The 21,010-nt window shown below is 45.0% G+C and overlaps 1 protein-coding gene across 4 annotated transcripts in view; it reads right to left on the bottom strand.

The window, feature by feature from the left end:
- IGSF9B (immunoglobulin superfamily member 9B) overlaps positions 1-14,942 on the bottom strand; it is a 55,809-nt gene extending 40,867 nt beyond the window's left edge. For all 4 annotated transcript variants that reach the window (XM_075280112.1, XM_075280110.1, XM_075280109.1 and 1 more), the window contains exons 1-10: positions 14,677-14,942; positions 8,913-9,104; positions 8,678-8,824; positions 7,725-7,876; positions 6,442-6,559; positions 6,215-6,356; positions 5,876-6,021; positions 5,439-5,581; positions 4,286-4,426; positions 1,487-1,603 (exon numbers count right to left, since the gene is read on the bottom strand). In XM_075280112.1, the coding sequence (XP_075136213.1) occupies positions 1,487-1,603; positions 4,286-4,426; positions 5,439-5,581; positions 5,876-6,021; positions 6,215-6,356; positions 6,442-6,559; positions 7,725-7,876; positions 8,678-8,824; positions 8,913-9,104; positions 14,677-14,740 (1,362 nt within the window). In that variant the 5' untranslated portion in view covers positions 14,741-14,942. The remainder of the gene's footprint in view (positions 1-1,486; positions 1,604-4,285; positions 4,427-5,438; positions 5,582-5,875; positions 6,022-6,214; positions 6,357-6,441; positions 6,560-7,724; positions 7,877-8,677; positions 8,825-8,912; positions 9,105-14,676) is intronic.
- Between the last annotated feature and the right edge of the window lie 6,068 nt (positions 14,943-21,010).

Here is a 21,010-nt window from a genome sequence, read left to right on the forward strand (position 1 = left end):
GCAAGTTAGTGCCAAACATACAACAAACCATATATAAAATAAGTAACATAGGAGGCTGCCCCACTTGGCGAAATGGAAAATTCTGAATGAAATTCGGAAGCAGAATTCCCAGAAGAGAGAGTGTGACCTGCAAAACTGGAAATGGGAACATCATCCCAAGCACAAAGATAAGTACAAAATTTAGGGTAGGTCTCACAATACACTCAAAATTATTTGATGCAAAAAACCCATTTTTAAGCCTGGCAAACACATAATTGTTTTCCTATCAAAAAAGCTACATCTACAGTAGAGCCTTAGCCCCTTACAGATGACTATTTGAATGGTCTGCGTTCTATCTGGGTTTTTCCCGGATAGCAGATTGAGCCATTCATTTCTATGGGCCTGTACACATGACCGGTAATTACACGGTCCTATGTGTGGGCCGAAAGTCCAGGCCACAAACTATGGAGCAGGTCCTAGTCCTGGCCAAGTTTGTGATCCTGCTTCCACGGCTACTATTTATTGAATGAAAGAGTCTGCAGAAGCACGACCGGCACACGGATGACATCCATGTTTCCTCGTGCGCCGCCCATACTTTTCATTCACGGCAGCTGATTAGCACACAGTTGTGTGCAACCAAGCTTTACACTCACACAAGTGCGTCACCTGGAGATCAATAATATGTGAAAATGGAACTTAATAAATTGTGTAAATTGCCATTCAGGAAAGGTAAAAATCTGGATGGCAACTGAGTACAGTCACCCATGTCAGAAAGCAAGTCAACAGCCTATTGATATTCAGAAGAGGATGACTTATAAGAAGGTAAATCCTAGACAGTGTCATGTGAGTGCACATTATAAGCAGAGCACGACTCATAGAAAACCCCAGGAATGTGTTGCTTAGCCTGTTGCAGACCATCTCATGTTGCAACGAATCTGCCTTTTATTTCACTGCAATGCTTAAAATAATATCTGGGTCACAGTAGGCGACGTTACAAGAATAAATAACCAGAACAAGGGGAATGCCGGTATCTGGGGCAGAGGGCAGGTAACACATGAAGGCTTGTCCCTGGGGAATCCACCTGTCCCTAAGACTTCATACTACAATAAAGACATTGCTGCCTCCTCACTGGCATAACATGGTGGGATAATGGGGCAGAGAGGTTGCTTTCAATGTAGAACCATTCAGTGATGGCCTCCAGAGGGAGAGCTGTGACTGACAACCCTTAATCATCTGGACAAAATAAAAAGGGCACACATTCTAGTTTATGACTAGATTACCATTTTTAGTTAGGTTACATGTTGTTTGTTCCTGACATGATCAATTTCTGGCTATAGACAATTGGACCTTTGGCAATATGGATTGACAAAGGACCACTGATTATTTCTGATCATTGTCCCATGTAAAGAGGGTAGTGATTAGGTGATGAGGGAGATCGGATTGCTTATGTAGATCTTAACTTTTTTGTTTAGAAAACCTTTTCAATTCCCCAATATCCTCACCGTACCTTTCTCCAGGAGATGGTGGGGAAAGGGTCTCCAGCAGCAGCACAAGGAATCAGCAGCTCCCTTCCAGCTTCTTGCCTATACTCCCAGCCAGGCAGCACCGTAAAATAGGGCGGGTCCTGAAAATGGCATTATTTTTACTTAAGCAACAAAAACTTCATAATGATAAGGCCCTCACACTGTAGAAAAACAGCTTTTCTTGTTGCAGATTTTTTTTTTTTTTTTTTTTGGGGGGGGGGGGGGGTTGAGCCAAAGCAAGATGTGGATTAGGGAGAAAGGAGAAATACAAGCACTTTCTACATATTTATGATTCCTTTCATAGCCACACCTGGCTTTGGCTTTAAAAAACCATAGTAAATCTGCAAAAACAAAAAAGCTGCACAACTTTTTGACAAGCCCGCTCACTGTCATTCAAGGAGCAGAAGCTTTCGGAAAGTGTCTAAAACAATTATTATTTTTTTTAAAAGAATTAATAGTGCTGCTGATGGGACCAATAACACAAAAACACTATTACTTGCCTTCCCCCCTTGCCCAAGTTACATCAGTGGCACATTTGGTCTTCTGTATACAGGTGCCCTCGACTAACCTCAGCAGTGACGTCCCATTTGTGTCAGGTCAACACTATAGTCAATCAGAGGCCGCTGTGACCCCCAGATGGCATGTCACTGCCTGTACAGAAGTCACCGCTGAGGACTGTATTTAGCTGTGGTGGGCATCAGTGGATATCAGCCGAGGTGCCTGTAAACAGAAGCCTGAACCATAAAGACCCTGATGCCACTGTAAAATGAGGACTAGAAAAAGGCAAATAATGGTTTTTTTCTTATGTTATTGATCATATCAGCAGCATTATTAATTCTTAAAAAATAGGCTAAACAATCCCTATGGTGTACAACGGGTATTTGGCACAAATTGCACTAACATTCTAGAACATTTTTAATAGTAAATCTGCCCCAATGTGTTAGAGCTTAGAGGTAAGCACAATTCATGCTAACATTATTGTTTGTAACATTATAGCTAAGGCCCCACATTTCAGAAATGCAGCTTTTTTTGTTGCAGATTTTGTTGCAGTTTTATGAGCCAAATTCAGGACTAGATTGAGCAGAAGTTAGAAGTATAAGAGCTTTCTATATAATTCCGATTCCATTAGTTGCCACTTTTGGCTCTGGCTCAAAAAAACGCAACTAAATCTGCAACAAATAAAAGCTGTGTTTCCGCAACGTGGGGCCTTAGCCTAAAAGGGGTATTCCCATGAACATATCCGAATTTATACTTGTAGATAATTAAAATTTAAAGGAGTAGTGCATCATTAGAAAACATAGGCTGATTTCTTCCTCTTGGGAAGAGGCACACTGGTCACATCCACTGGTCACATAGCTATGCTCAGTCCCATTCATTTCAGTGGGACTAAGCTGTAGCATTGCCATGTGACTAACAGCAATGCGGTCATTTCCTGAGAAGAAGAAAGCAGCCATGTTTTGTAATCCTGCACATCCCTTTAGGCATAGGCCCCGCATTGTGGAAACGCAGCGGGGGGTTTTTAGCTAAAGTTAGGATTGTGTTTAACAGAAGGGAAACGTCTAAGTGCTTTATTTATATTCTCTATTCCTTTCCAAGCCACTCCTGACTTTGGTTGAAAAAAAAAACAAAACAAAACAAAAAAAACAGTAAAATCTGCAACAAAAAAATTCTGCTGATCCACAATGGGGGGCCTTAGCTCCAATCATTTTTAGAATTGTTGTGGACAGATTATCAGACAGGGGTACTACATACACGAGAAGATAATCCAGCCACAAAAAACAGGTTTCTGACAAGTGCCAGACCATAGAAGATTTCTACATTCATGGTCATATCCATTGGCAACTGATCAAGACACAGATTGTCACCACTAAGATGGTTAGAGAAAATCTTTAAAATTCTGCAACATTTTTAATGGCTTACACTAGGTTCACACTAGCATTCAGGTTTCCGTTCTTCAGGTCCACTTGGGGATACCAGAAAATGGAAATCCTATCTGCTTAAAAGAGGCTGTCCACGGAAACCAGAGACTATAATGGGGTAAACCCGGTTTCTGTCCGAAAAATGTGGAGAGAAAAGTCCTGCTTGTGTTTCCTCAGCGCTGGACTTAGACAAATGCCTCACGTAGCAATCCACAGAGAAAAAGTGCTGCGGAAAAGACCAAAGTGGAAATACATCGCCAGCTAGTGTTTCCGTAGGTATAACTGACATAGTACAAAATGTATTCCAGTCCGCACTCCTGAGATGTTTCTTTAAAATTTAACTTTTAATTTTCCATGTAAAAATGGGAAAATACAAAAACACAAAACGGACGTGACAGTGAAAACACACAAGTGTCGTTAAAACCCCATAACAAGGTCTGGCTGACGCGTTTCTGGGTATGCGTTACCCCTTAGTCATAGTATAACTGACATACTGAGATATACAAAAACGCCAGCATTTATGAAATCGCGGCTTTCCGCTGCGGATATTTTTCTGCAATGTGGGGATGGGAGTTGCCAGAATCCCATCCACTTTGCAGAAACTGTAAAATGCTGCTAATAATTGCGACATTTAAACTATGCGGGGCCCGGCCTTACTGTTCACACAGATGACCATAAAATGTTTGTTCTGAAATTCAGAAATTCAGTTCTATAAGTGTGCACAAAGCAACAGTGGATGAGATGAGTCTATATAATAAATCAGGTAAGTACTCTTATTTCCCAATTCTCCTGCAAAATCACCCACTTAAATAACAAAAGCGAAAATGAAAAGAAAAGCTGTGGTTGGAATTGGATGGAGCTCACCTTCAGCAGCAGTCGAGCAGGAGGGGACTGGCCCATGGTCCCCAGCGCATTATAAGGCACACAGGTGTAGGTGCCCAGCAACTCCTCTGTCGCCTCCTCAATGTGAATAGATCCATCTTCCATCAGCTTCCAACCTGACAACTGAAAACAGGAGAGCAGTAAGGACCACACCCCGGCTGACACAATAGTCATAGGACATTGGAGGCCAGAAAATGTATTATGGATAGACTTCAACCCTTCTAACTCTGAGATCAGCCTCTCAGTAAAAACCTACGTGAGCAGCTTCCACATCTCACTACAAACTCCCTAGAACAGCCTCTCTTCTCTCATAGTCAAAGCAGTCTCCACTCTTTGAGTAAAACTCCATTTTCTCATTAAATTGACTCCAATCACTCACACTCCATGTCAGTACACAAAAGGCTGAGTTCACACGGGGTATTTTGGTCAGGACTTTGAGGCCATATCCGCCTCAAAATCCTGACCAAAAAGACAGCTCACATTGAAATCAATGGGAGCCGGTCAGTTCTTTTTCCGGGAGCTGTTTGTCCCGGAAAAAAAAAAAAGCGACATGCTCATTCTTCAGGCAGAGTCGCCTCACGAATCTGCCTGAAGACACTCCCTCCTCACGACTACGCCCATTCATTTGGGCCTAATCCAGTGCGGAGTGCGCGACTGGATGCCGGTGCAGTTCACCGGCATCCAGTCGCAGCTACCCGTATTTTGTGCCAGAACCTGAGGCCAAAACTGTGAACCCGGCCAAAACCTTTCAAAGCATAATTTACTTTCCTAGTACAAACTTCGCAGAGAAGCATACACTCTCACAGCAGCCTCAAACTTCCAGAAGCAGCCTCTACCCACCCAGTAGAAAGTTCTTAAAGAAGCATCAAACCTCCCAATAAAAATCCCTGGCTTGGCTTCCAGCCTCCCATTACAAACACCTCAATTTGCCCAGTAAATCTTCACAAGTAGCATCTTTTCTCCAACTTAACACCTCCTTGAGCATCCTCCACCATTCCAGTATAAACCTCCCAGAGCTGTTTCCATCTTCCCTTGCTTTTTTTGCTTTTTATGGACACTTGATCAAATTGTGTATGAACCAGTTTCCATACATAAAAACAGAGATTACTGCATGTGTTGAATCAGAACCAGGCACCTTATCAGTTCGCAGGGGGCGGCCATCTTTATTCCATTTCACATGTGTGACAGGCGGCACAGCGTCCACAGGGCAGCGAATGTGACCATGAATACCGACCGGGACGTAGATGATGGGAGGCATGTTGACTACTCGTGCCGGGTCTGTAGGGGTTACAATCATGGACAGTACACATAATGACACTATAATGAAAGTGCTTTTATACAGTAGACCTCTCATCTGTGCCCCCAACCTCCTTTAAACAATTAACTGTTCTATCACATCAAGGGAGACCCCTGAGACCACTGCAATTTCAGAGTTCAGAGATTGACCCTCAACATTTAACTCTCAACTAGCAGGTCTAACACACCAGACCTCTGAACACTCCACTTCCAACCCCACAACCCCCAACCCCATATAGACACTTATGGCTGAAAATGAGCCATGGTTAAACTCACATTGGACAGTGAGATAAGCCGATGCTGATGGGGAGCGTCCCAGGCTGTTGCTAGGCACACAGGTGTACTTCCCAGCATCTTCAGGTTTGACTCTGAATATGATGAGCGTTCCATCAATCAGAATCCGAACTCTCATCTTCAGGTCACTGCATATCAGATACAAAAAAGAGGAAGTATGAAAAGAAAATAAAGCAACCAAATCTCTGCTCCACCACTGAGTCATTGACACAAGGGTTCACAGGGGCTTGTCCTACTGCCATAACCCTCCACCCCACCCCTGAGTCTCATCCAGGGTTCAGCATATGAAAGATTAACAGCCCTTCACCCACTTTCACTTACTTCTTAAAAAAGACATTTTCCTCCTGCCAGAACCAGGTGTAGGTGAGGTTCCCTGGATACGCCTCGGCCTGGCAGGTGAACAGAGCATCCTGGGAAATGTTAACCGTGATGTTCTCAGGAGGGGAAACAATGAACGGTGACCCTGGGGAGGAGAACAAACATTACCTCATCGGCCCGAAACAGAACCTGACACAAGGGAGTGCCATACACAGGAAACGGACCATTACCTTGGACTAATAGACGAGTGCTGTGAACGGCTTCCCCCTGAATACTGGTAGCGCGGCAGGTGTATGATCCTCGGTCTTCACGCCCAATAGAAGAGATGGTCAAGCTGCCATCATTCACCTAGATAAGTGGACAAAGTGAGGCCAAGAACGTACTCAGCTGAGTAACACTTTTCTTGTTCTCTGTGCTGGGTAACTTTCACTATCTGCTTTTATTATGTATGTATATACACTGCACAGGGAGCTTCATTTGTTTTGCATGTATGATTCTTAGTAATTCTTCTTGTCACTATTCAGTACCTACTTTCTTGTCTTGTATTCGGGGCTTGAAATCCCTAGTTTCAGCTCTGATTAATGTATATATGGACACTACATAGAACCACTTTTCTTGTTGTGTATGCTGGCAGTAAATCACAGTATATGTCCTTACTAGCCTCTGCCCGCAACTTCGTCTACATGTTGTTGGCATCGATGATCCGCCTATTTTCAGCAAATTGCTGTTGCCAATGGTTCGCCTGCTCAGGCATTTCAGCAGCTCTCAAACTGTACTGCTGCTGAAGTTTGTTCCTCGCGCCGGCCTGTGATTATTCCGGCATCTCAGCAGCTCACTGGGACGCCATATAAGGAGCGTGTTGTTGGTATTGATGATCCGCCTGCTCCAGCGTTTAAGCAGCTGTCAAGCTGGCCTGCCAGTGAACTCGTTCCTCGTGCCGTGCCCATGATTGTTCCGGCATCTCAGCAGCTCGCTGGGACATCATATAATGAGCGTGTTGTTGGCGTCAATGAAAAGAAGTCTATTAACTTCTGGCTACCTTCATAGCTCTCAAGTTTTAGAATTTTGCGACAAATTACATTTTCTTTTTCCCGGCATGTTTAAAATTGGCAAACTCCCAATTTGGATTAAAGGGGCTGCCTGGAGAAGATCAGATAATATGCAGATGCTTGTACATAATGGACACAGTGTTATCTGTGTGTTTACATAGAGAGATAACAGACCAGGCTTTATCAGCAAACTCCAATTAGCTGAAAATCCTGCTGACAAGAGCAGTGTAATATAGTATTTGAACATAAATTCATAAAAGTCGTGAAGTCTATGTTTTAATCGAGGTTACAAACTATCTATATGCCGAATTTCATCCAAATCTGTTCAGCCGTTTTTGCGTGATCAAGTAACAAACACACAAACATCCAAACTTTCACATAATATTAGTAGGATTTTGTATGTATGGACTTATTACAGTACAACTTCCCTCAGCACATCACAGAACCTCTTCATGAAATACTACCTGGTATTTTGAGGTTCCCCCGAGGAATTCACCCTCCCGCAGCCATGTGACTGTAGGTTTTGGATTTCCAAATGCAGTGCAAGTTAAAGTGACGCTGCTGCCCTCCTTGACTTCCAGGTATTGGGGTGGGGTTTCTGTGAAGGTGGGAGGAGCTAAAGAGAGAGCGAAATTAAGAAATGTGCTATTTATGAACAGTTTGGTTTTTGTCTGACTTCTTTCACAGCTTACCAGACATGGAAAGATGGTGTTAATCTCTCTATTTTAGGCTTGTACAGCTTCCCCTCTAAATATACATGTTTTGAAGACCAGGGGGTGTCTGACTATAGGTGCCCTCCCCCTCAACCCACTGCTATGAGGTTGGCAGAGATTGTAGTCCCAGCAGCCCCATAGTAGATGGAGCGCTGATCATGTAAGCATACTGGTACTTCGTTCACAAGTAGGAGGCATAGAGGACTGATCAGTGAGGAAACCAGCAGTTGGACCCTCCAGCAATCTAACATTTATCCCATTTCCTTTGGGTAGGGGATAAGTGTCCTGAATGGGACAAACCCTTTAAATAATAAAAAAACAGTAAAGTCACTATCAGCTATTCTCATAAAGGAAAGATACTACAGAATGGTTGGGAACTTTAGAGCACGTTCATATAAGTAGGAAGCAAAGCACCTCACATGATCAATAAAAGAAGGCAGTAAATCTAGACAGTCTGTGCTCCAGACAACTTTATTCCATCTATTCTACACTAGGATGAACAAGTCTGAGCCACCTGATTGCCCCTATTTAAAAGCCCCAACTTGGGTAACCTCTGACAGGGCTAAAATGAATGGCTTCACAGGAGACTCTCCAAACCTCACAAAGGTGGTGGCTGATAATAGAAAGTAGATGTTAGTGATAAGCCTGATCCAACAGCATGATCCCTGAGGTTAGTTGCAAGTGCAGGCTCAGTATTCCCTCACCGTTCACTGTGAGGTGGACCCAGCTGCCATTGTGAAATGTGTCGTATTGCTGCTCCAGCATCAGCACTTTGCACTCATACCAGCCCTGATCCTGTGAGCGTGTCTGATCGATGCGAAGCGATGCCTTGTCATGGAGGGTGGCACGGCCTGTCATCAAGAGGACAGAAAACAAGAATATACTGTGCCGGTACGTTGAGGTTAACAGCAGCATCTCATCTATTGTTTTTTCACTCACCTGCATATTCTGGGTCCACATGGGGAGGGTAGAAACCAAACTTGATGAAGATGGGGATGGGAACGCCAAACTTGAACCATTCAACCACATAAGGAGGAGGCTGGGCAGTGAGGGGGTGGATGACATTGCACCCCAGGATCACGCTCTCCCCAGCACGTGCTGTCACAAACTGTGGCTCTTCCCGTGAACCACCTACAAAACATGGACACAGAATATTTAACTACAGCACAGGAAATTAACACTGTGCAAACTGATACCCAGGACTACAGACATGCAACCCCACACAAACAACTAGACAAAGACATACAAAAATGCCTAAATGTACATACATACACATATGCAGAGATGCATAAAAACACACGCACACATATATACATATGTACATGCATACATAGAAGAGCATAAGAGATGCATGTATGTATATGCACATAAATAAATATACATACAAAATGTGCATAAATTCATAGGAACATAGACATATATAGATATACATACACGTGTATATGCACACTCATTTAAATACATATATACACACACTCATGCTGACAATTTGGCAGAGAAAGGAACAGGTTAAAGTTGACAACATCAGAAAGCCAGACCCTCGGGCTGTGTTGAGACACAGTTGAAGCTCTGGTATACAATTATATATATATATATATATATATATATATATATATATATATATATATATATATATATATAATCAAATGACTAAAATATGTAAACCGCAAACATCACCTCTATATGTACTTGAGGAACTACCATTCTAGTGTGGAGCTGATTCCCCTCGATGTTGATTTTTTTCTTTCTACTAATACCAATAAATTTAGACAAAAAATAAGATTTCATAAAGATTATTTTGAGTAATTGTAATGCTCAATAACTGTATTTGGTATAAATAGGTGGGATCTCATGGCCAAAACTAAAAATATTAGGGACCTATTTTCTATGTCCTGCTGTATGACTGTATTATGAAACACTACTTCCCTGGGCCCCATGTATGCTGCTTAAGAAACCTAGTTTAAAGATTAGAATGGCCCCTAGAAAGTCTTCAGATAACGTCATTATTATAGTGATGAGAAGGTTGAAGCCAGTTGGGTCATGTGACCACAGTAGAGCTCCCAGCACAAGTAGGACCGAGGGGCTCTGCTAAATAATAAGTCTGCAATGTCCAGCCTCCTGCACCGCCATTTGCATACAGAATAGTATGAGAGCAGGGCAGGGTACCATCATCCCACCGCTAATCTCATTCTATCAAGAGTTCCCTGTGCACTACCTAGAATACACACAGTTAAAAGGCACAGCAGAGCAATGGACTACGCATCTATTCTGCTCTGCCTCTGTTTCTTAAAGTGACACTTAGCAAGCACTGATGATATATTATGTGAGCATTGCTCTGCAGCAGGCCAGTCATAAGTAGAGCATTAAAATGGAACATTTAATAGGTCGAAGGGAATCTGCTCTATGAGCCATAAGTGCTTAGCATCTAGTGAACTATGTACAGCAATGAATAGGTTAATAGGAACAAGGAAGGCTGCACACAGCACCGGAGTCTGTAGCTAGCGCTGTCTCCCAGCAATTTGATTGGCTGATGGTGACATCATTAGCTCTAGGGAGAGATATCAGTGGATATTTCTGACACAAGAAATAGGCAGCAGTGGGGGGGTCTAGGGTGACCCCGAGTGACAAACACTGACATAACCAGATCGTGGGAGCTTGTGTCAGCACCAGGGCACCGTTCTTGCTGTCACATTCTTCCTTACAGTACTGTGACTGCTAGTCTATGTGTGAGGCTGGTATATGTCCTATATATGCTGTGTATGTTTGCACTATTACACATATGGGGTGTGTATATGTCTGAGGCATACTGTATGTTCTGTGTTTGCACAGTGTATGTTGTATGTTCTCTGCACAAAATCTGAATTAGTGGTTTCCACAAAAGACCAGAATACTGTATAAAAAAGGTGTGACAACACACACACCACACCTCCACTCAGCAGGTGTGAGAATCCCATCCCCCCCACAGATGTTCTCTACATTATTTATCTTAAGGCTCTGCGGTGGTTTTCCATTTTTAACAGACCACAGTGCAGAAAAAAAATTCTATATGACCTGGGGAGTCAGCACATGCACCATTAGGGCATTACATTCAGGTGCGGGTACTCAGCACACATGCAAAATATATATGGCCAAAGTAGAATCCAGGAAGAGCACAGAAGCAAAGACCCTTCCTCTGCAGGAATCTCACACTGTAGACCTTCCACATGCATCAGTGGGCCAAGCTGGGAGCTGTCCATGGTGCTGAATGGAGGCACAGGCCAGAGCGGGATAGATCCCACACCCCAGCGTTCCATTGGCTTTCCCAGAAGCTCTCCATAGACAGGTCTTAATACAAGGCCACCTTACATAACACGTCAGATGACCACAGCAAAACATATTTCCAAACAGCTAACCAGATTAATGCACCATATATAGAATCAGAGCCCTACACCCACTTTAGCATGCTGCACATTCTGATGTGTCCATGCACTACAAAACATGGAGGCTAAGTATAGGCTCTCTGACCACTTGTAAATAGTAGGCAGTCATTACCAATATGTTCATATACCCTGACACATATCTCCGGGGTGAAATACAGTCCATTGACTCTATAGTCATATTCACAGCTGGTCTTAATCCACATATTGCTCCTTACTAGTTTGCAGTAAATAACTGTAAGGATCAACTATAAGTAAGGCAATGCTCTTGTAACATAAGAAACTCATAAGGAGATTCACTTCTGTGCATTCACAGATTTCCCCTTTATAATGATAACATTGTCACAACAATAACTTAATGATGAGAAGAATTTCTCACTTGATTCTTGGCCCCATGACGGAAAGTGATAGAGTGTTAGTGAGAACTTTCAAGATGTTTCATATCAATACAGGAGTGTGCGTGGGTGGCCGTGTGGGTGGTGTCTTCGCAATATGTGCCAAACACCCGTCGTACCCAGTCCAGGTTGTTTACTACAACTAAAAACAGAGTTAAACAAGAGATAAAATTCCACCTAATTCTCAGTAATGTTGAGACCGATACAGAGGAATAATGCAGGCAGCAAGAAACCAGGGCCATGGTATCTTCAGATTAGAATAACAAAAGACTTCTCCATTCCATCTGGAAGACTATGATCCTTACAGATAAATGAACATCACAAGTGGGAATCTTTGAGTCTTTAAGATTTGTTCTTGTAACAGTTCATCAATGGACGTTGAACTAGAAAGCTATTACATGTTCACTAGTCAGAAATAACTCCCAGCAAGTTGAAGTGCTAATGGAACAGTTTATATGGGTTAGCAATGTCCTTTTACAACCTAACTCCATATGTAAGTAGACTTGACCATCCGTATGGTTACAGCTTAGTCTGTGTGGGGGGGACTTGGTATCACAGCTGCACAATTCCACCAGATTCTGATCTTCAAACTAGACATACAATGGCTGTCATATTCTAGAACTATGGACCCATTGTAATCTTGTGTATTCCCATCATTTCTAGTGAAGGTAACTGTAACCCACTGAGCCCCTTACACAGAACTCGGAGAAAGTCTGAGAACTAGATTGTGAGAGGGAGAAGCCACAGAAGTTTTTATATTGTCTCAATAGGATGACAACAAATTTTGCATTTCATAAAGATTATACACCACAAATGAAAACCATCTTCAAGGTCACACAGACATTACTGCTGAAAGAAGTTCAGTCCTCTAAGTTGTGAAGTATTTTCTGTCTCTTTAAGGAAACATCCGTCAGTGTGTTCACAGGAGGTGAAATGAGGTGAAGGCTGCAGGGAGCTGCTCTGCCAGGGAACATTTTAATGGTGTTTAAAAAGCAGCGGATACAATGTGATGGCAGGAACAGGGAAAGAGGCTGGAATCTGAGGGAAGGGAGTGTCAGCATCCACATTACTGGTGGCAATGAAGCTACAGTGGAGGGCCTCAAACCTCTGCATGATAGAGTCAGTACTGAGGGAGCAGATTCTCTAGAAGATTTAGGTAAGGAATTTTCATGAATAAGACCAAGTGGTCTCTACTACTGCCTACAAATCCTTAATAAAACATTCAATCTCTGACACAGCCAGGGAGTTCTTGGGAACAGAGCCACAACTGGAGAATAAAAGTCAGTATTCTGGAGAGTGCCGCCTTACTGGGTGCCATAATGAGGGGTACACTCAGTATTTACAAGAACAGGCACTGTGTGTCCCCAATAAACACAGGATAGGACAACAAAGTCAAATCCTATAATATATTAACAATCACAATTAGTCCATGGCTGGTAGGAATATGGAGGAAACCAAACTACAACTTCAAGCTGGACCTGGAGACTGCAATACTCTTCTCCCCTAGGCCTACATCTGGATCAAAATGTAGAGTAATAATCCTATGTGGATTTAGTAGATTTTTCTAAATAGCACAGAGCAATGTGTAATACTTGGAAGTGCAATTCATGTTTGGTTTTCTAAGATGTTACTCCAACGTGCAACCTTAGGTCAGTACCTCGGCTCTGCACTTATCTGTAACCTTTACTCTGTGACATTCAGCAACTTGCCAGTTTGCAACCTCAGGTCACTGCCATTTCGTTCCATCAACTATGTTCCTACTCAGGACCTCAACATCAGCAGTCAGAGAGCTGACTGGGCTCAAGGGCATAAAGATGTGAGCAGTCACAATGATGTTCCTCTTTGACAGGTGTCAGAACATACCAGGCTGTACTGTGTCACCCAACATGTTCCAGACACTCACTTTCCTCAGACTCTTCATCACAGTACCATATTCTAGGAAATGATACCTGACACCGGCTACATGCTACCTCACAAGAACATACACAGGGGTCAATGACAGATTCTGTAGATTCAACCCCACATAAAGTTACACAAGGTGATGACATCATCCACCTGCACCATTCCCATCATCTTTATCACTCATTATCAACCACCATTATAACCACCGTCATTCACTACTGACAGCTTCCATCATGACATCTTCCACCATCACTGACATTTTTCAATATCATCCACAACAATTACAAGCACCATTATCATCCATTAGAAACATCCTCTGGTATCACCATCATTATCCACTGATAACATGCTTCATCATCTCTAGCACCATCTTCACCCTCCATCACTCACTACCAACCTCCTCCACCAGGGGCACTATCACCACCATCACTCTCCTCCATTACTGACCTCCTCCAATTTCATCACTACCATCATCATCATCATTCATTATCAGCCTACTCAACCTTCATCACTATCACCACTACCACCATTATAATCCATTATCACCCTCCTCCACCTTCATCACTCCCACCAATATCATCATCATCACTCATTATCAACTTCTTCCAACTTCATCATCATTCATCATCACTTGTTCTTAGTTTGGTCTTCCAGCACCATGATAACCTCTCACCATCATCCTCCACCATCACACCGGGACACCTGCTATGACTCCTCTTCCTCTTCCACGGTACCTGAGGTGACACAGGGTGATGGGGACGCCAGACCCTTACCCGGCCCTCGGGACAATGACAGTTTGCAGCAAGAGCCGGGGATGACCTTCCCCATACCGGTTATTCCCGGTGACCCCTCCGTCACCCCGGCCATCAGTTATCGCTCCCGGTCGTTACCTCCATCCACACAGAGGTATAACCGACCACGAGCGATGTAGTGAAGGTGATAGCACGGACAGTGCAGGACACAAGAGCTTCATCCCAGAGCTGCACTCACCTTGAGCAGCGAGTCCCCCGGCGCCGGTCACACTCGCCATCACAGCGAGCACATAGCGAATCATAGTAGAGCAGAGCGCCGCTCGGGAGCCGCCTCATATCTCACACGTTCCGTCTGCCCCGCACTGCCGTGTCCACCGCTACTCGCTCGTCCTGCCGGTCCCCGGATCATACCTCGGCGCCGGCCCGCTGCCCGTTCTCCATCCCGGCCCCTCTCCGATTCCAACAGCACGGTCAGGACAGCCAGGACCGCGCCACAGCCTAACCCGGCTCTTTACAGTCTTGCACCGCCCACGGACCGGGCTGATTGGCTACACCCCGGGGAGGTGGGAGCTGATTGACTAAGCTCTAGAAAAATGGAAGCAGACTGGCTACGCCATAAGAGGTGGGCGGGGATTGGATGAGGAGTACCAGTTGTAGGCGACGTCGTGAGCTCCCGTTTCAAGGTGAGTTGTCGCGCAGAGAGAGCAGCGCCGCAGTATCATGCGCATTACCGGAGCCAGTAACGGCGGAGCTTGGAGAGAAGATCGGGCCGGAAGACCGGTGATTCGAGGTAGCGCCAGGAGCCGCGACGGAACTTCAGCACCAACCGTAGTGGACAGCGCCCGGACTTCACAAGCTGATCACCTGCTAGCAATATACCCCGGCTCCTGTCTGTTATTACCCCCAGGCTCAATTAATTACCCCCCGAGTACTTGTCCATTACCCCCCGAGCACTTGTCCATTACCCCCCCGAGCCCTTATCCATTACCCCCCGAGTACTTGTCCATTACCCCCCGAGCACTTGTCCATTACCCCCCGAGCACTTGTCCATTACCCTCCGAGCACTTGTCCATTACCCCCCGAGCACTTGTCCATTACCCTCCGAGCACTTGTCCATTACCCCCCGAGCACTTGTCCATTACCCCCGAGCACTTGTCCATTACCCAGGCTTCTGGCATTACCCTTTAGCTTTTTCAGTAGTTACCTTCGGTGCTCATGTTTTACCCTCTGGACTCCTGTCACTACCCATCCTCCTAAACCCCGGACTCTGACCATTACCCTCAGGCCTCTATCAGTCATTAACTATCGTGTTCCTGCTATTACCCTCGGGCTCATGTCATACATCCAGACTCCTGTCACTCATTACCTCCAGACTCCTGTCAGTCATTACCCCCAGACTCCTGTCAGTCATTACCCCCAGACTCCTGTCAGTCATTACCCCCAGACTCCTGTCACTCATTACCCCCAGACTCCTGTCACTCATTACCCCCAGACTCCTGTCACTCATTACCCCCAGACTCCTGTCACTCATTACCCCCAGACTCCTGTCACTCATTACCTCCAGACTCCTGTCAGTCATTACCCCCAGACTCCTGTCAGTCATTACCCCCAGACTCCTGTCAGTCATTACCCCCAGACTCCTGTCAGTCATTACCCCCAGACTCCTGTCAGTCATTACCTCCAGACTCCTGTCAGTCATTACCCCCAGACTCCTGTCAGTCATTACCCCCAGACTCCTGTCAGTCATTACCCCCAGACTCCTGTCAGTCATTACCCCCAGACTCCTGTCACTCATTACCCCCAGACTCCTGTCACTCATTACCCCCAGACTCCTGTCACTCATTACCCCAGACTCCTGTCACTCATTACCCCAGACTCCTGTCACTCATTACCCCCAGACTCCTGTCACTCATTACCCCAGACTCCTGTCAGTCATTACCCCCAGACTCCTGTCAGTCATCACCCCCAGACTCCTGTCAGTCATTACCTCCAGACTTCTGTCAGTCATTACCCCCAGACTCCTGTCAGTCATTACCCCCAGACTCCTGTCAGTCATTACCCCCAGACTCCTGTCAGTCATTACCCCCAGACTCCTGTCACTCATTACCCCCAGACTCCTGTCACTCATTACCCCCAGACTCCTGTCACTCATTACCCCCAGACTCCTGTCACTCATTACCCCCAGACTCCTGTCAGTCATTACCCCAGACTCCTGTCAGTCATTACCCCAGACTCCTGTCAGTCATTACCCCCAGACTCCTGTCAGTCATTACCCCCAGACTCCTGTCAGTCATTACCCCCAGACTCCTGTCAGTCATTACCCCCAGACTCCTGTCACTCATTACCCCCAGACTCCTGTCACTCATTACCCCCAGACTCCTGTCACTCATTACCCCCAGACTCCTGTCAGTCATTACCCCCAGACTCCTGTCAGTCATTACCCCCAGACTCCTGTCAGTCATTACCCCCAGACTCCTGTCAGTCATTACCCCCAGACTCCTGTCAGTCATTACCCCCAGACTCCTGTCACTCATTACCCCCAGACTCCTGTCACTCATTACCCCCAGACTCCAGTCAGTCATTACCCTCAGACTCCTGTCAGTCATTGCCCCCAGACTCCTCTCAATCATTACGGGTATGCTCCAGTCAGTCATTACCTCCAGACTCCTGTCAGTCGTTACACACAAGTTCCAATCAGTCATGTTCAGAGGTTCCAGGAAGTCTTTTCCCCTTGGCACCTGTCAGTCATTACCTACAGGATCCAGTCAGTCATTTCTCCCAGGCTCCTGTCAAGTTCCAGTCAGTCATTGCCCCCAGGTTCCAGTCAGTCATTAACCACAGACTCCAGTCAGTCGTTATTCCCAGGCTCCTGTCAGTAATTACCCCCAGCCTTCTGTCAGTCATTATCCCCTGGCCTCTGTCAGTCATTACACCCAGGTTCCAGTTAGTCATTATCCCCAGGCTCAGGTCAGTACTTGGGCTCCTATTATTGTCCCCAAGCATGTCAGTCATTACCCCCAGGTGTTTCATTCATTGCCCCTGGGCTCCTATTTATATCCATTAGGTGCCTTGTTCACTCTGTTCACCTAACTTTATACCCTGGGCTTCTGTCATTTGTCCCAGGCTCTTTTCAGTCATTATCCCCAGGTTTCTATCATTAACTGTTTTTTTTTTGTTTTTTTTTTAACCCTGCAATACTATTTTTATATAATATGTTGTCGCACTATATTATATATGTAATGTGCAAAAATCGCAGAATGTTTCTAAAAAAAAAAACACAATTAGGCGAAATTAACATTAGAGTCTGAGTCACAGATTGCCTCAAAAGTATTGGGGAAAAAAAGGTGCGGGTATACAGCATGATTTTATTTTGGTAAAATGTTGGACACATTGAGAGAAACCCAATGGACCCCATTATAGGTCAGTAAAGTGGTGGCTGTCATATAACTGGCCCATTTCTGTGTCATTTTTGGTTTTCTGTTTCCACGGACGAACAGAAAACTGAGATATTGGGACAGATAATTAGCAGTAGCATTATTCTGTATTGACGTAAAGACATTGTCATTACTCAATTTAGTCTCTGTCCCGAGTAGCTCACAATATGATCTCCCTTCTGTAGGAATCCAATTAACGTATCAGAATGTTTTTGGAGAGTAGGATGAAGCCCATCAGAACTCAACAAGAACATACAAACTCCAGGCAGATGTCCATGTTTGGAATGGAACCCAGGTTCTTAGATCTAACCCCTGAGCCAAAGAGCTGCCCTGTATCACGTAGATGGATGTAGACTATGAATTGCGCTGATTGTTAGTGTAGACTCCCTATCTGCAGGAATAGTGCCGTGATTCACTGCTGACAAGAATAGCCACATCTATTTCTTACCCGCGGTGTGACACGTCAGAGATGTGGAGTGCAGGAGGAGACGGCCGCTCACCACACGGTGTTACCAGCTCATTCTGATCTTACTGTGAGAATTCCTCTCAGATCCTTGCAGATCCTCTGGTTGTTCTTGTCAGTTTTCTAGTTTTACAGATTCCTGATAAACAAGCTCATTTCTGGAGGATTTTTGATTCTGATCACTGTCATTTTGTAATCCCCATTCTCCTTTCTGGTTTAGTTTTTTTAATGACCGTAAGAAATTGGCTGCAAGGAGTCTTCCCTGCACCCACATATGCTATATTTTCTATGCCATGAGAGCTGCTGTAAGAATGCTGGCTTTCTATAATTACTTCTGTGTGCAGGCCAAGTTTCAGCTCCACTATGTCTTATACCTTCTTGCTGGGCCTATGCAGTGACATGTGGGGAATGAGGTGTGTGGGGGTGCTTTGCAGCTAATCAATAAAAAAAATTTCTTAAAGGCCAGCAGGAAGTGCTATTGTCTACAGGGGCGTAACTACCGCCATAGCAGCGGAGGCAGCTGCCACAGGGCCCGGGACATTAAGGGCCCAGTGACTACAACTGCTATCATTATGCTTGGGGGTCTTTGCAGACCCCCGAGTATAATGATTGGCGGCCCAGGAGAGGTAAGGGAATGTAAAAAACACTGTTACTTACCTCTCCACGATCCTGCCAGGCCTCCTTCCTACTTGTCTGACGTCTCTGACGTCACATGAACCCGGCCTGCTTAGCGGGTCATGTGACGTCCGACGTCATAGAAGAAGGACGGCAGCTGAGAAGACAGCGTAGGAGCCGGGGACAGGTAAGAAACAGTAATTTTTTATGTTTTTATTCCACCGGGTCTCCGATTATTATACTCTGGGGTCTGAAAAGACCCCAGAGTATAATTGTTTATGGGTGTCCACTATGGGCGATAATACTGTGTGCAGGGGCCACTATGGGGAATAATACTGTGTACAGGGGCCACTATGGGGAATAATACTGTGTGCAGGGGCCACTATGGGGAATAATACTGTGTGCAGGGGCCACTAAGGGACATAATACTGTGTGCAGGGGCCACTATGGGACATAATACTGTGTGTAGGGGCCACTATGGGACATAATACTGTGTGCAGGGGCCACTATTGGACATAATACTGTGTGCAGGGGCCACTAAGGGACATAATACTGTGTGCAGGGGCCACTATGGGGGATAATACTGTGTGCAGGGGCCACTATGGAACATAATACTGTGTGCAGGGACCACTATGGGCTATAATACTGTGTGCAGGGGCCACTATGGGGGATAATACTGTGTGCACGGACCACTATGGGGCATAAAACTGTGTGCAGGGGCCACTATGGGGCATAATACTGTGTGCAGGGGCCACTATGGGACATAATACTGTGTGCAGGGGCCACTATGGGACATAATACTGTGTGTAGGGGCCACTATGGGACATAATACTGTGTGCAGGGGCCACTATTGGACATAATACTGTGTGCAGGGGCCACTAAGGGACATAATACTGTGTGCAGGGTTTACTAAGGGAACTCCATAATACATAACTGTACTGATGGGCACAATATAAGTTAAATAGTCATATCCGCCATGTCTCTTCTAAAAGAGGATGCCATAACACCTGATGAACAGAGCCTTACTGAAGACCTGAATTATCAGGTACAGGGTGTCACTTCTGCTCCTGGCTTGCTAGAGAGGAATCGCTGGAGACTGGCATTCTAGAAGTACATATTCTTTATTGTTCTAATATTGGGTAAGGGTGACCTGCTCTGCTTCTTTTTAAAATAATGCCCATGGAACATATGGCAACACAAAAAGGAGGCCTAATGTTTCTGTGTACCATGGTTTCTCTTCCTTTTTGGTATTTGGGAACCCTTGTAAAGAAAATCGGACTCCTACTAATGAGAAAAAATAGCTAAAGACAAGTAATATGCAAAATTTATTAGAATTCTAGATGTCAGTACTTACAATTAATTTAGACCCCTAAATTAACTTACATACCAGGCCCATAAAATAATTCAAATCATAAATGAGATCCCAGAATTAATTTAACCCCAAACCAGACCCCTAAAGGAATCAGCTCCAGTATCTCTCTAGCGTGGAGAACTTCATGTGCTGCACCTTTGGTGAAGGTGCATAACCACGGTTTTCTAAGGCCTGGTTCACATCTGCGTTCGGTATTCTGTTCAGAAAGTCCACTTGGGGACCCCCTGAACGGAATACCAAATGCATTGAAAAGTGGTGAGCTTATGAAAGCACACGGACCCCATAGACTATAATGGGGTGCGTTTGTTTTCCGCGTGCTGTCCGCCCGAGTCATGCAGAGAGGAAAGCAGTTCATGAAGTACTTGTCTTCGTGCGTCAGCGGCTACAAAAAAATGGTCACGGGCATGAGCAATTAGCTCTGCCCGATGGCAGAGCCAACTTCGCATGCGTAGAAGTTTGACCCACAGCGCCGGAAGAAGACGCAGAGAGAGGCCACCCCAGAAGAAGATAGATTTCTCTCGCAGCATTGGGGACGCCACCAGTGCTGTTTGAGCGCTGGGGACCGCCCCCTTTGCTGTGAGAGAACTTATTTGTATACTGAAGAAAATCGGGATTTCTACCGAACGGAGGCGTAGAGAAGACATCTAAAGCTAGGAGAAGAATAGTCTTTCTTAAGGCTATTCTTACA

The sequence above is a fragment of the Leptodactylus fuscus genome, chromosome 6 (assembly GCF_031893055.1).
Source record: "Leptodactylus fuscus isolate aLepFus1 chromosome 6, aLepFus1.hap2, whole genome shotgun sequence".
NCBI lineage: Eukaryota > Metazoa > Chordata > Amphibia > Anura > Leptodactylidae > Leptodactylus > Leptodactylus fuscus.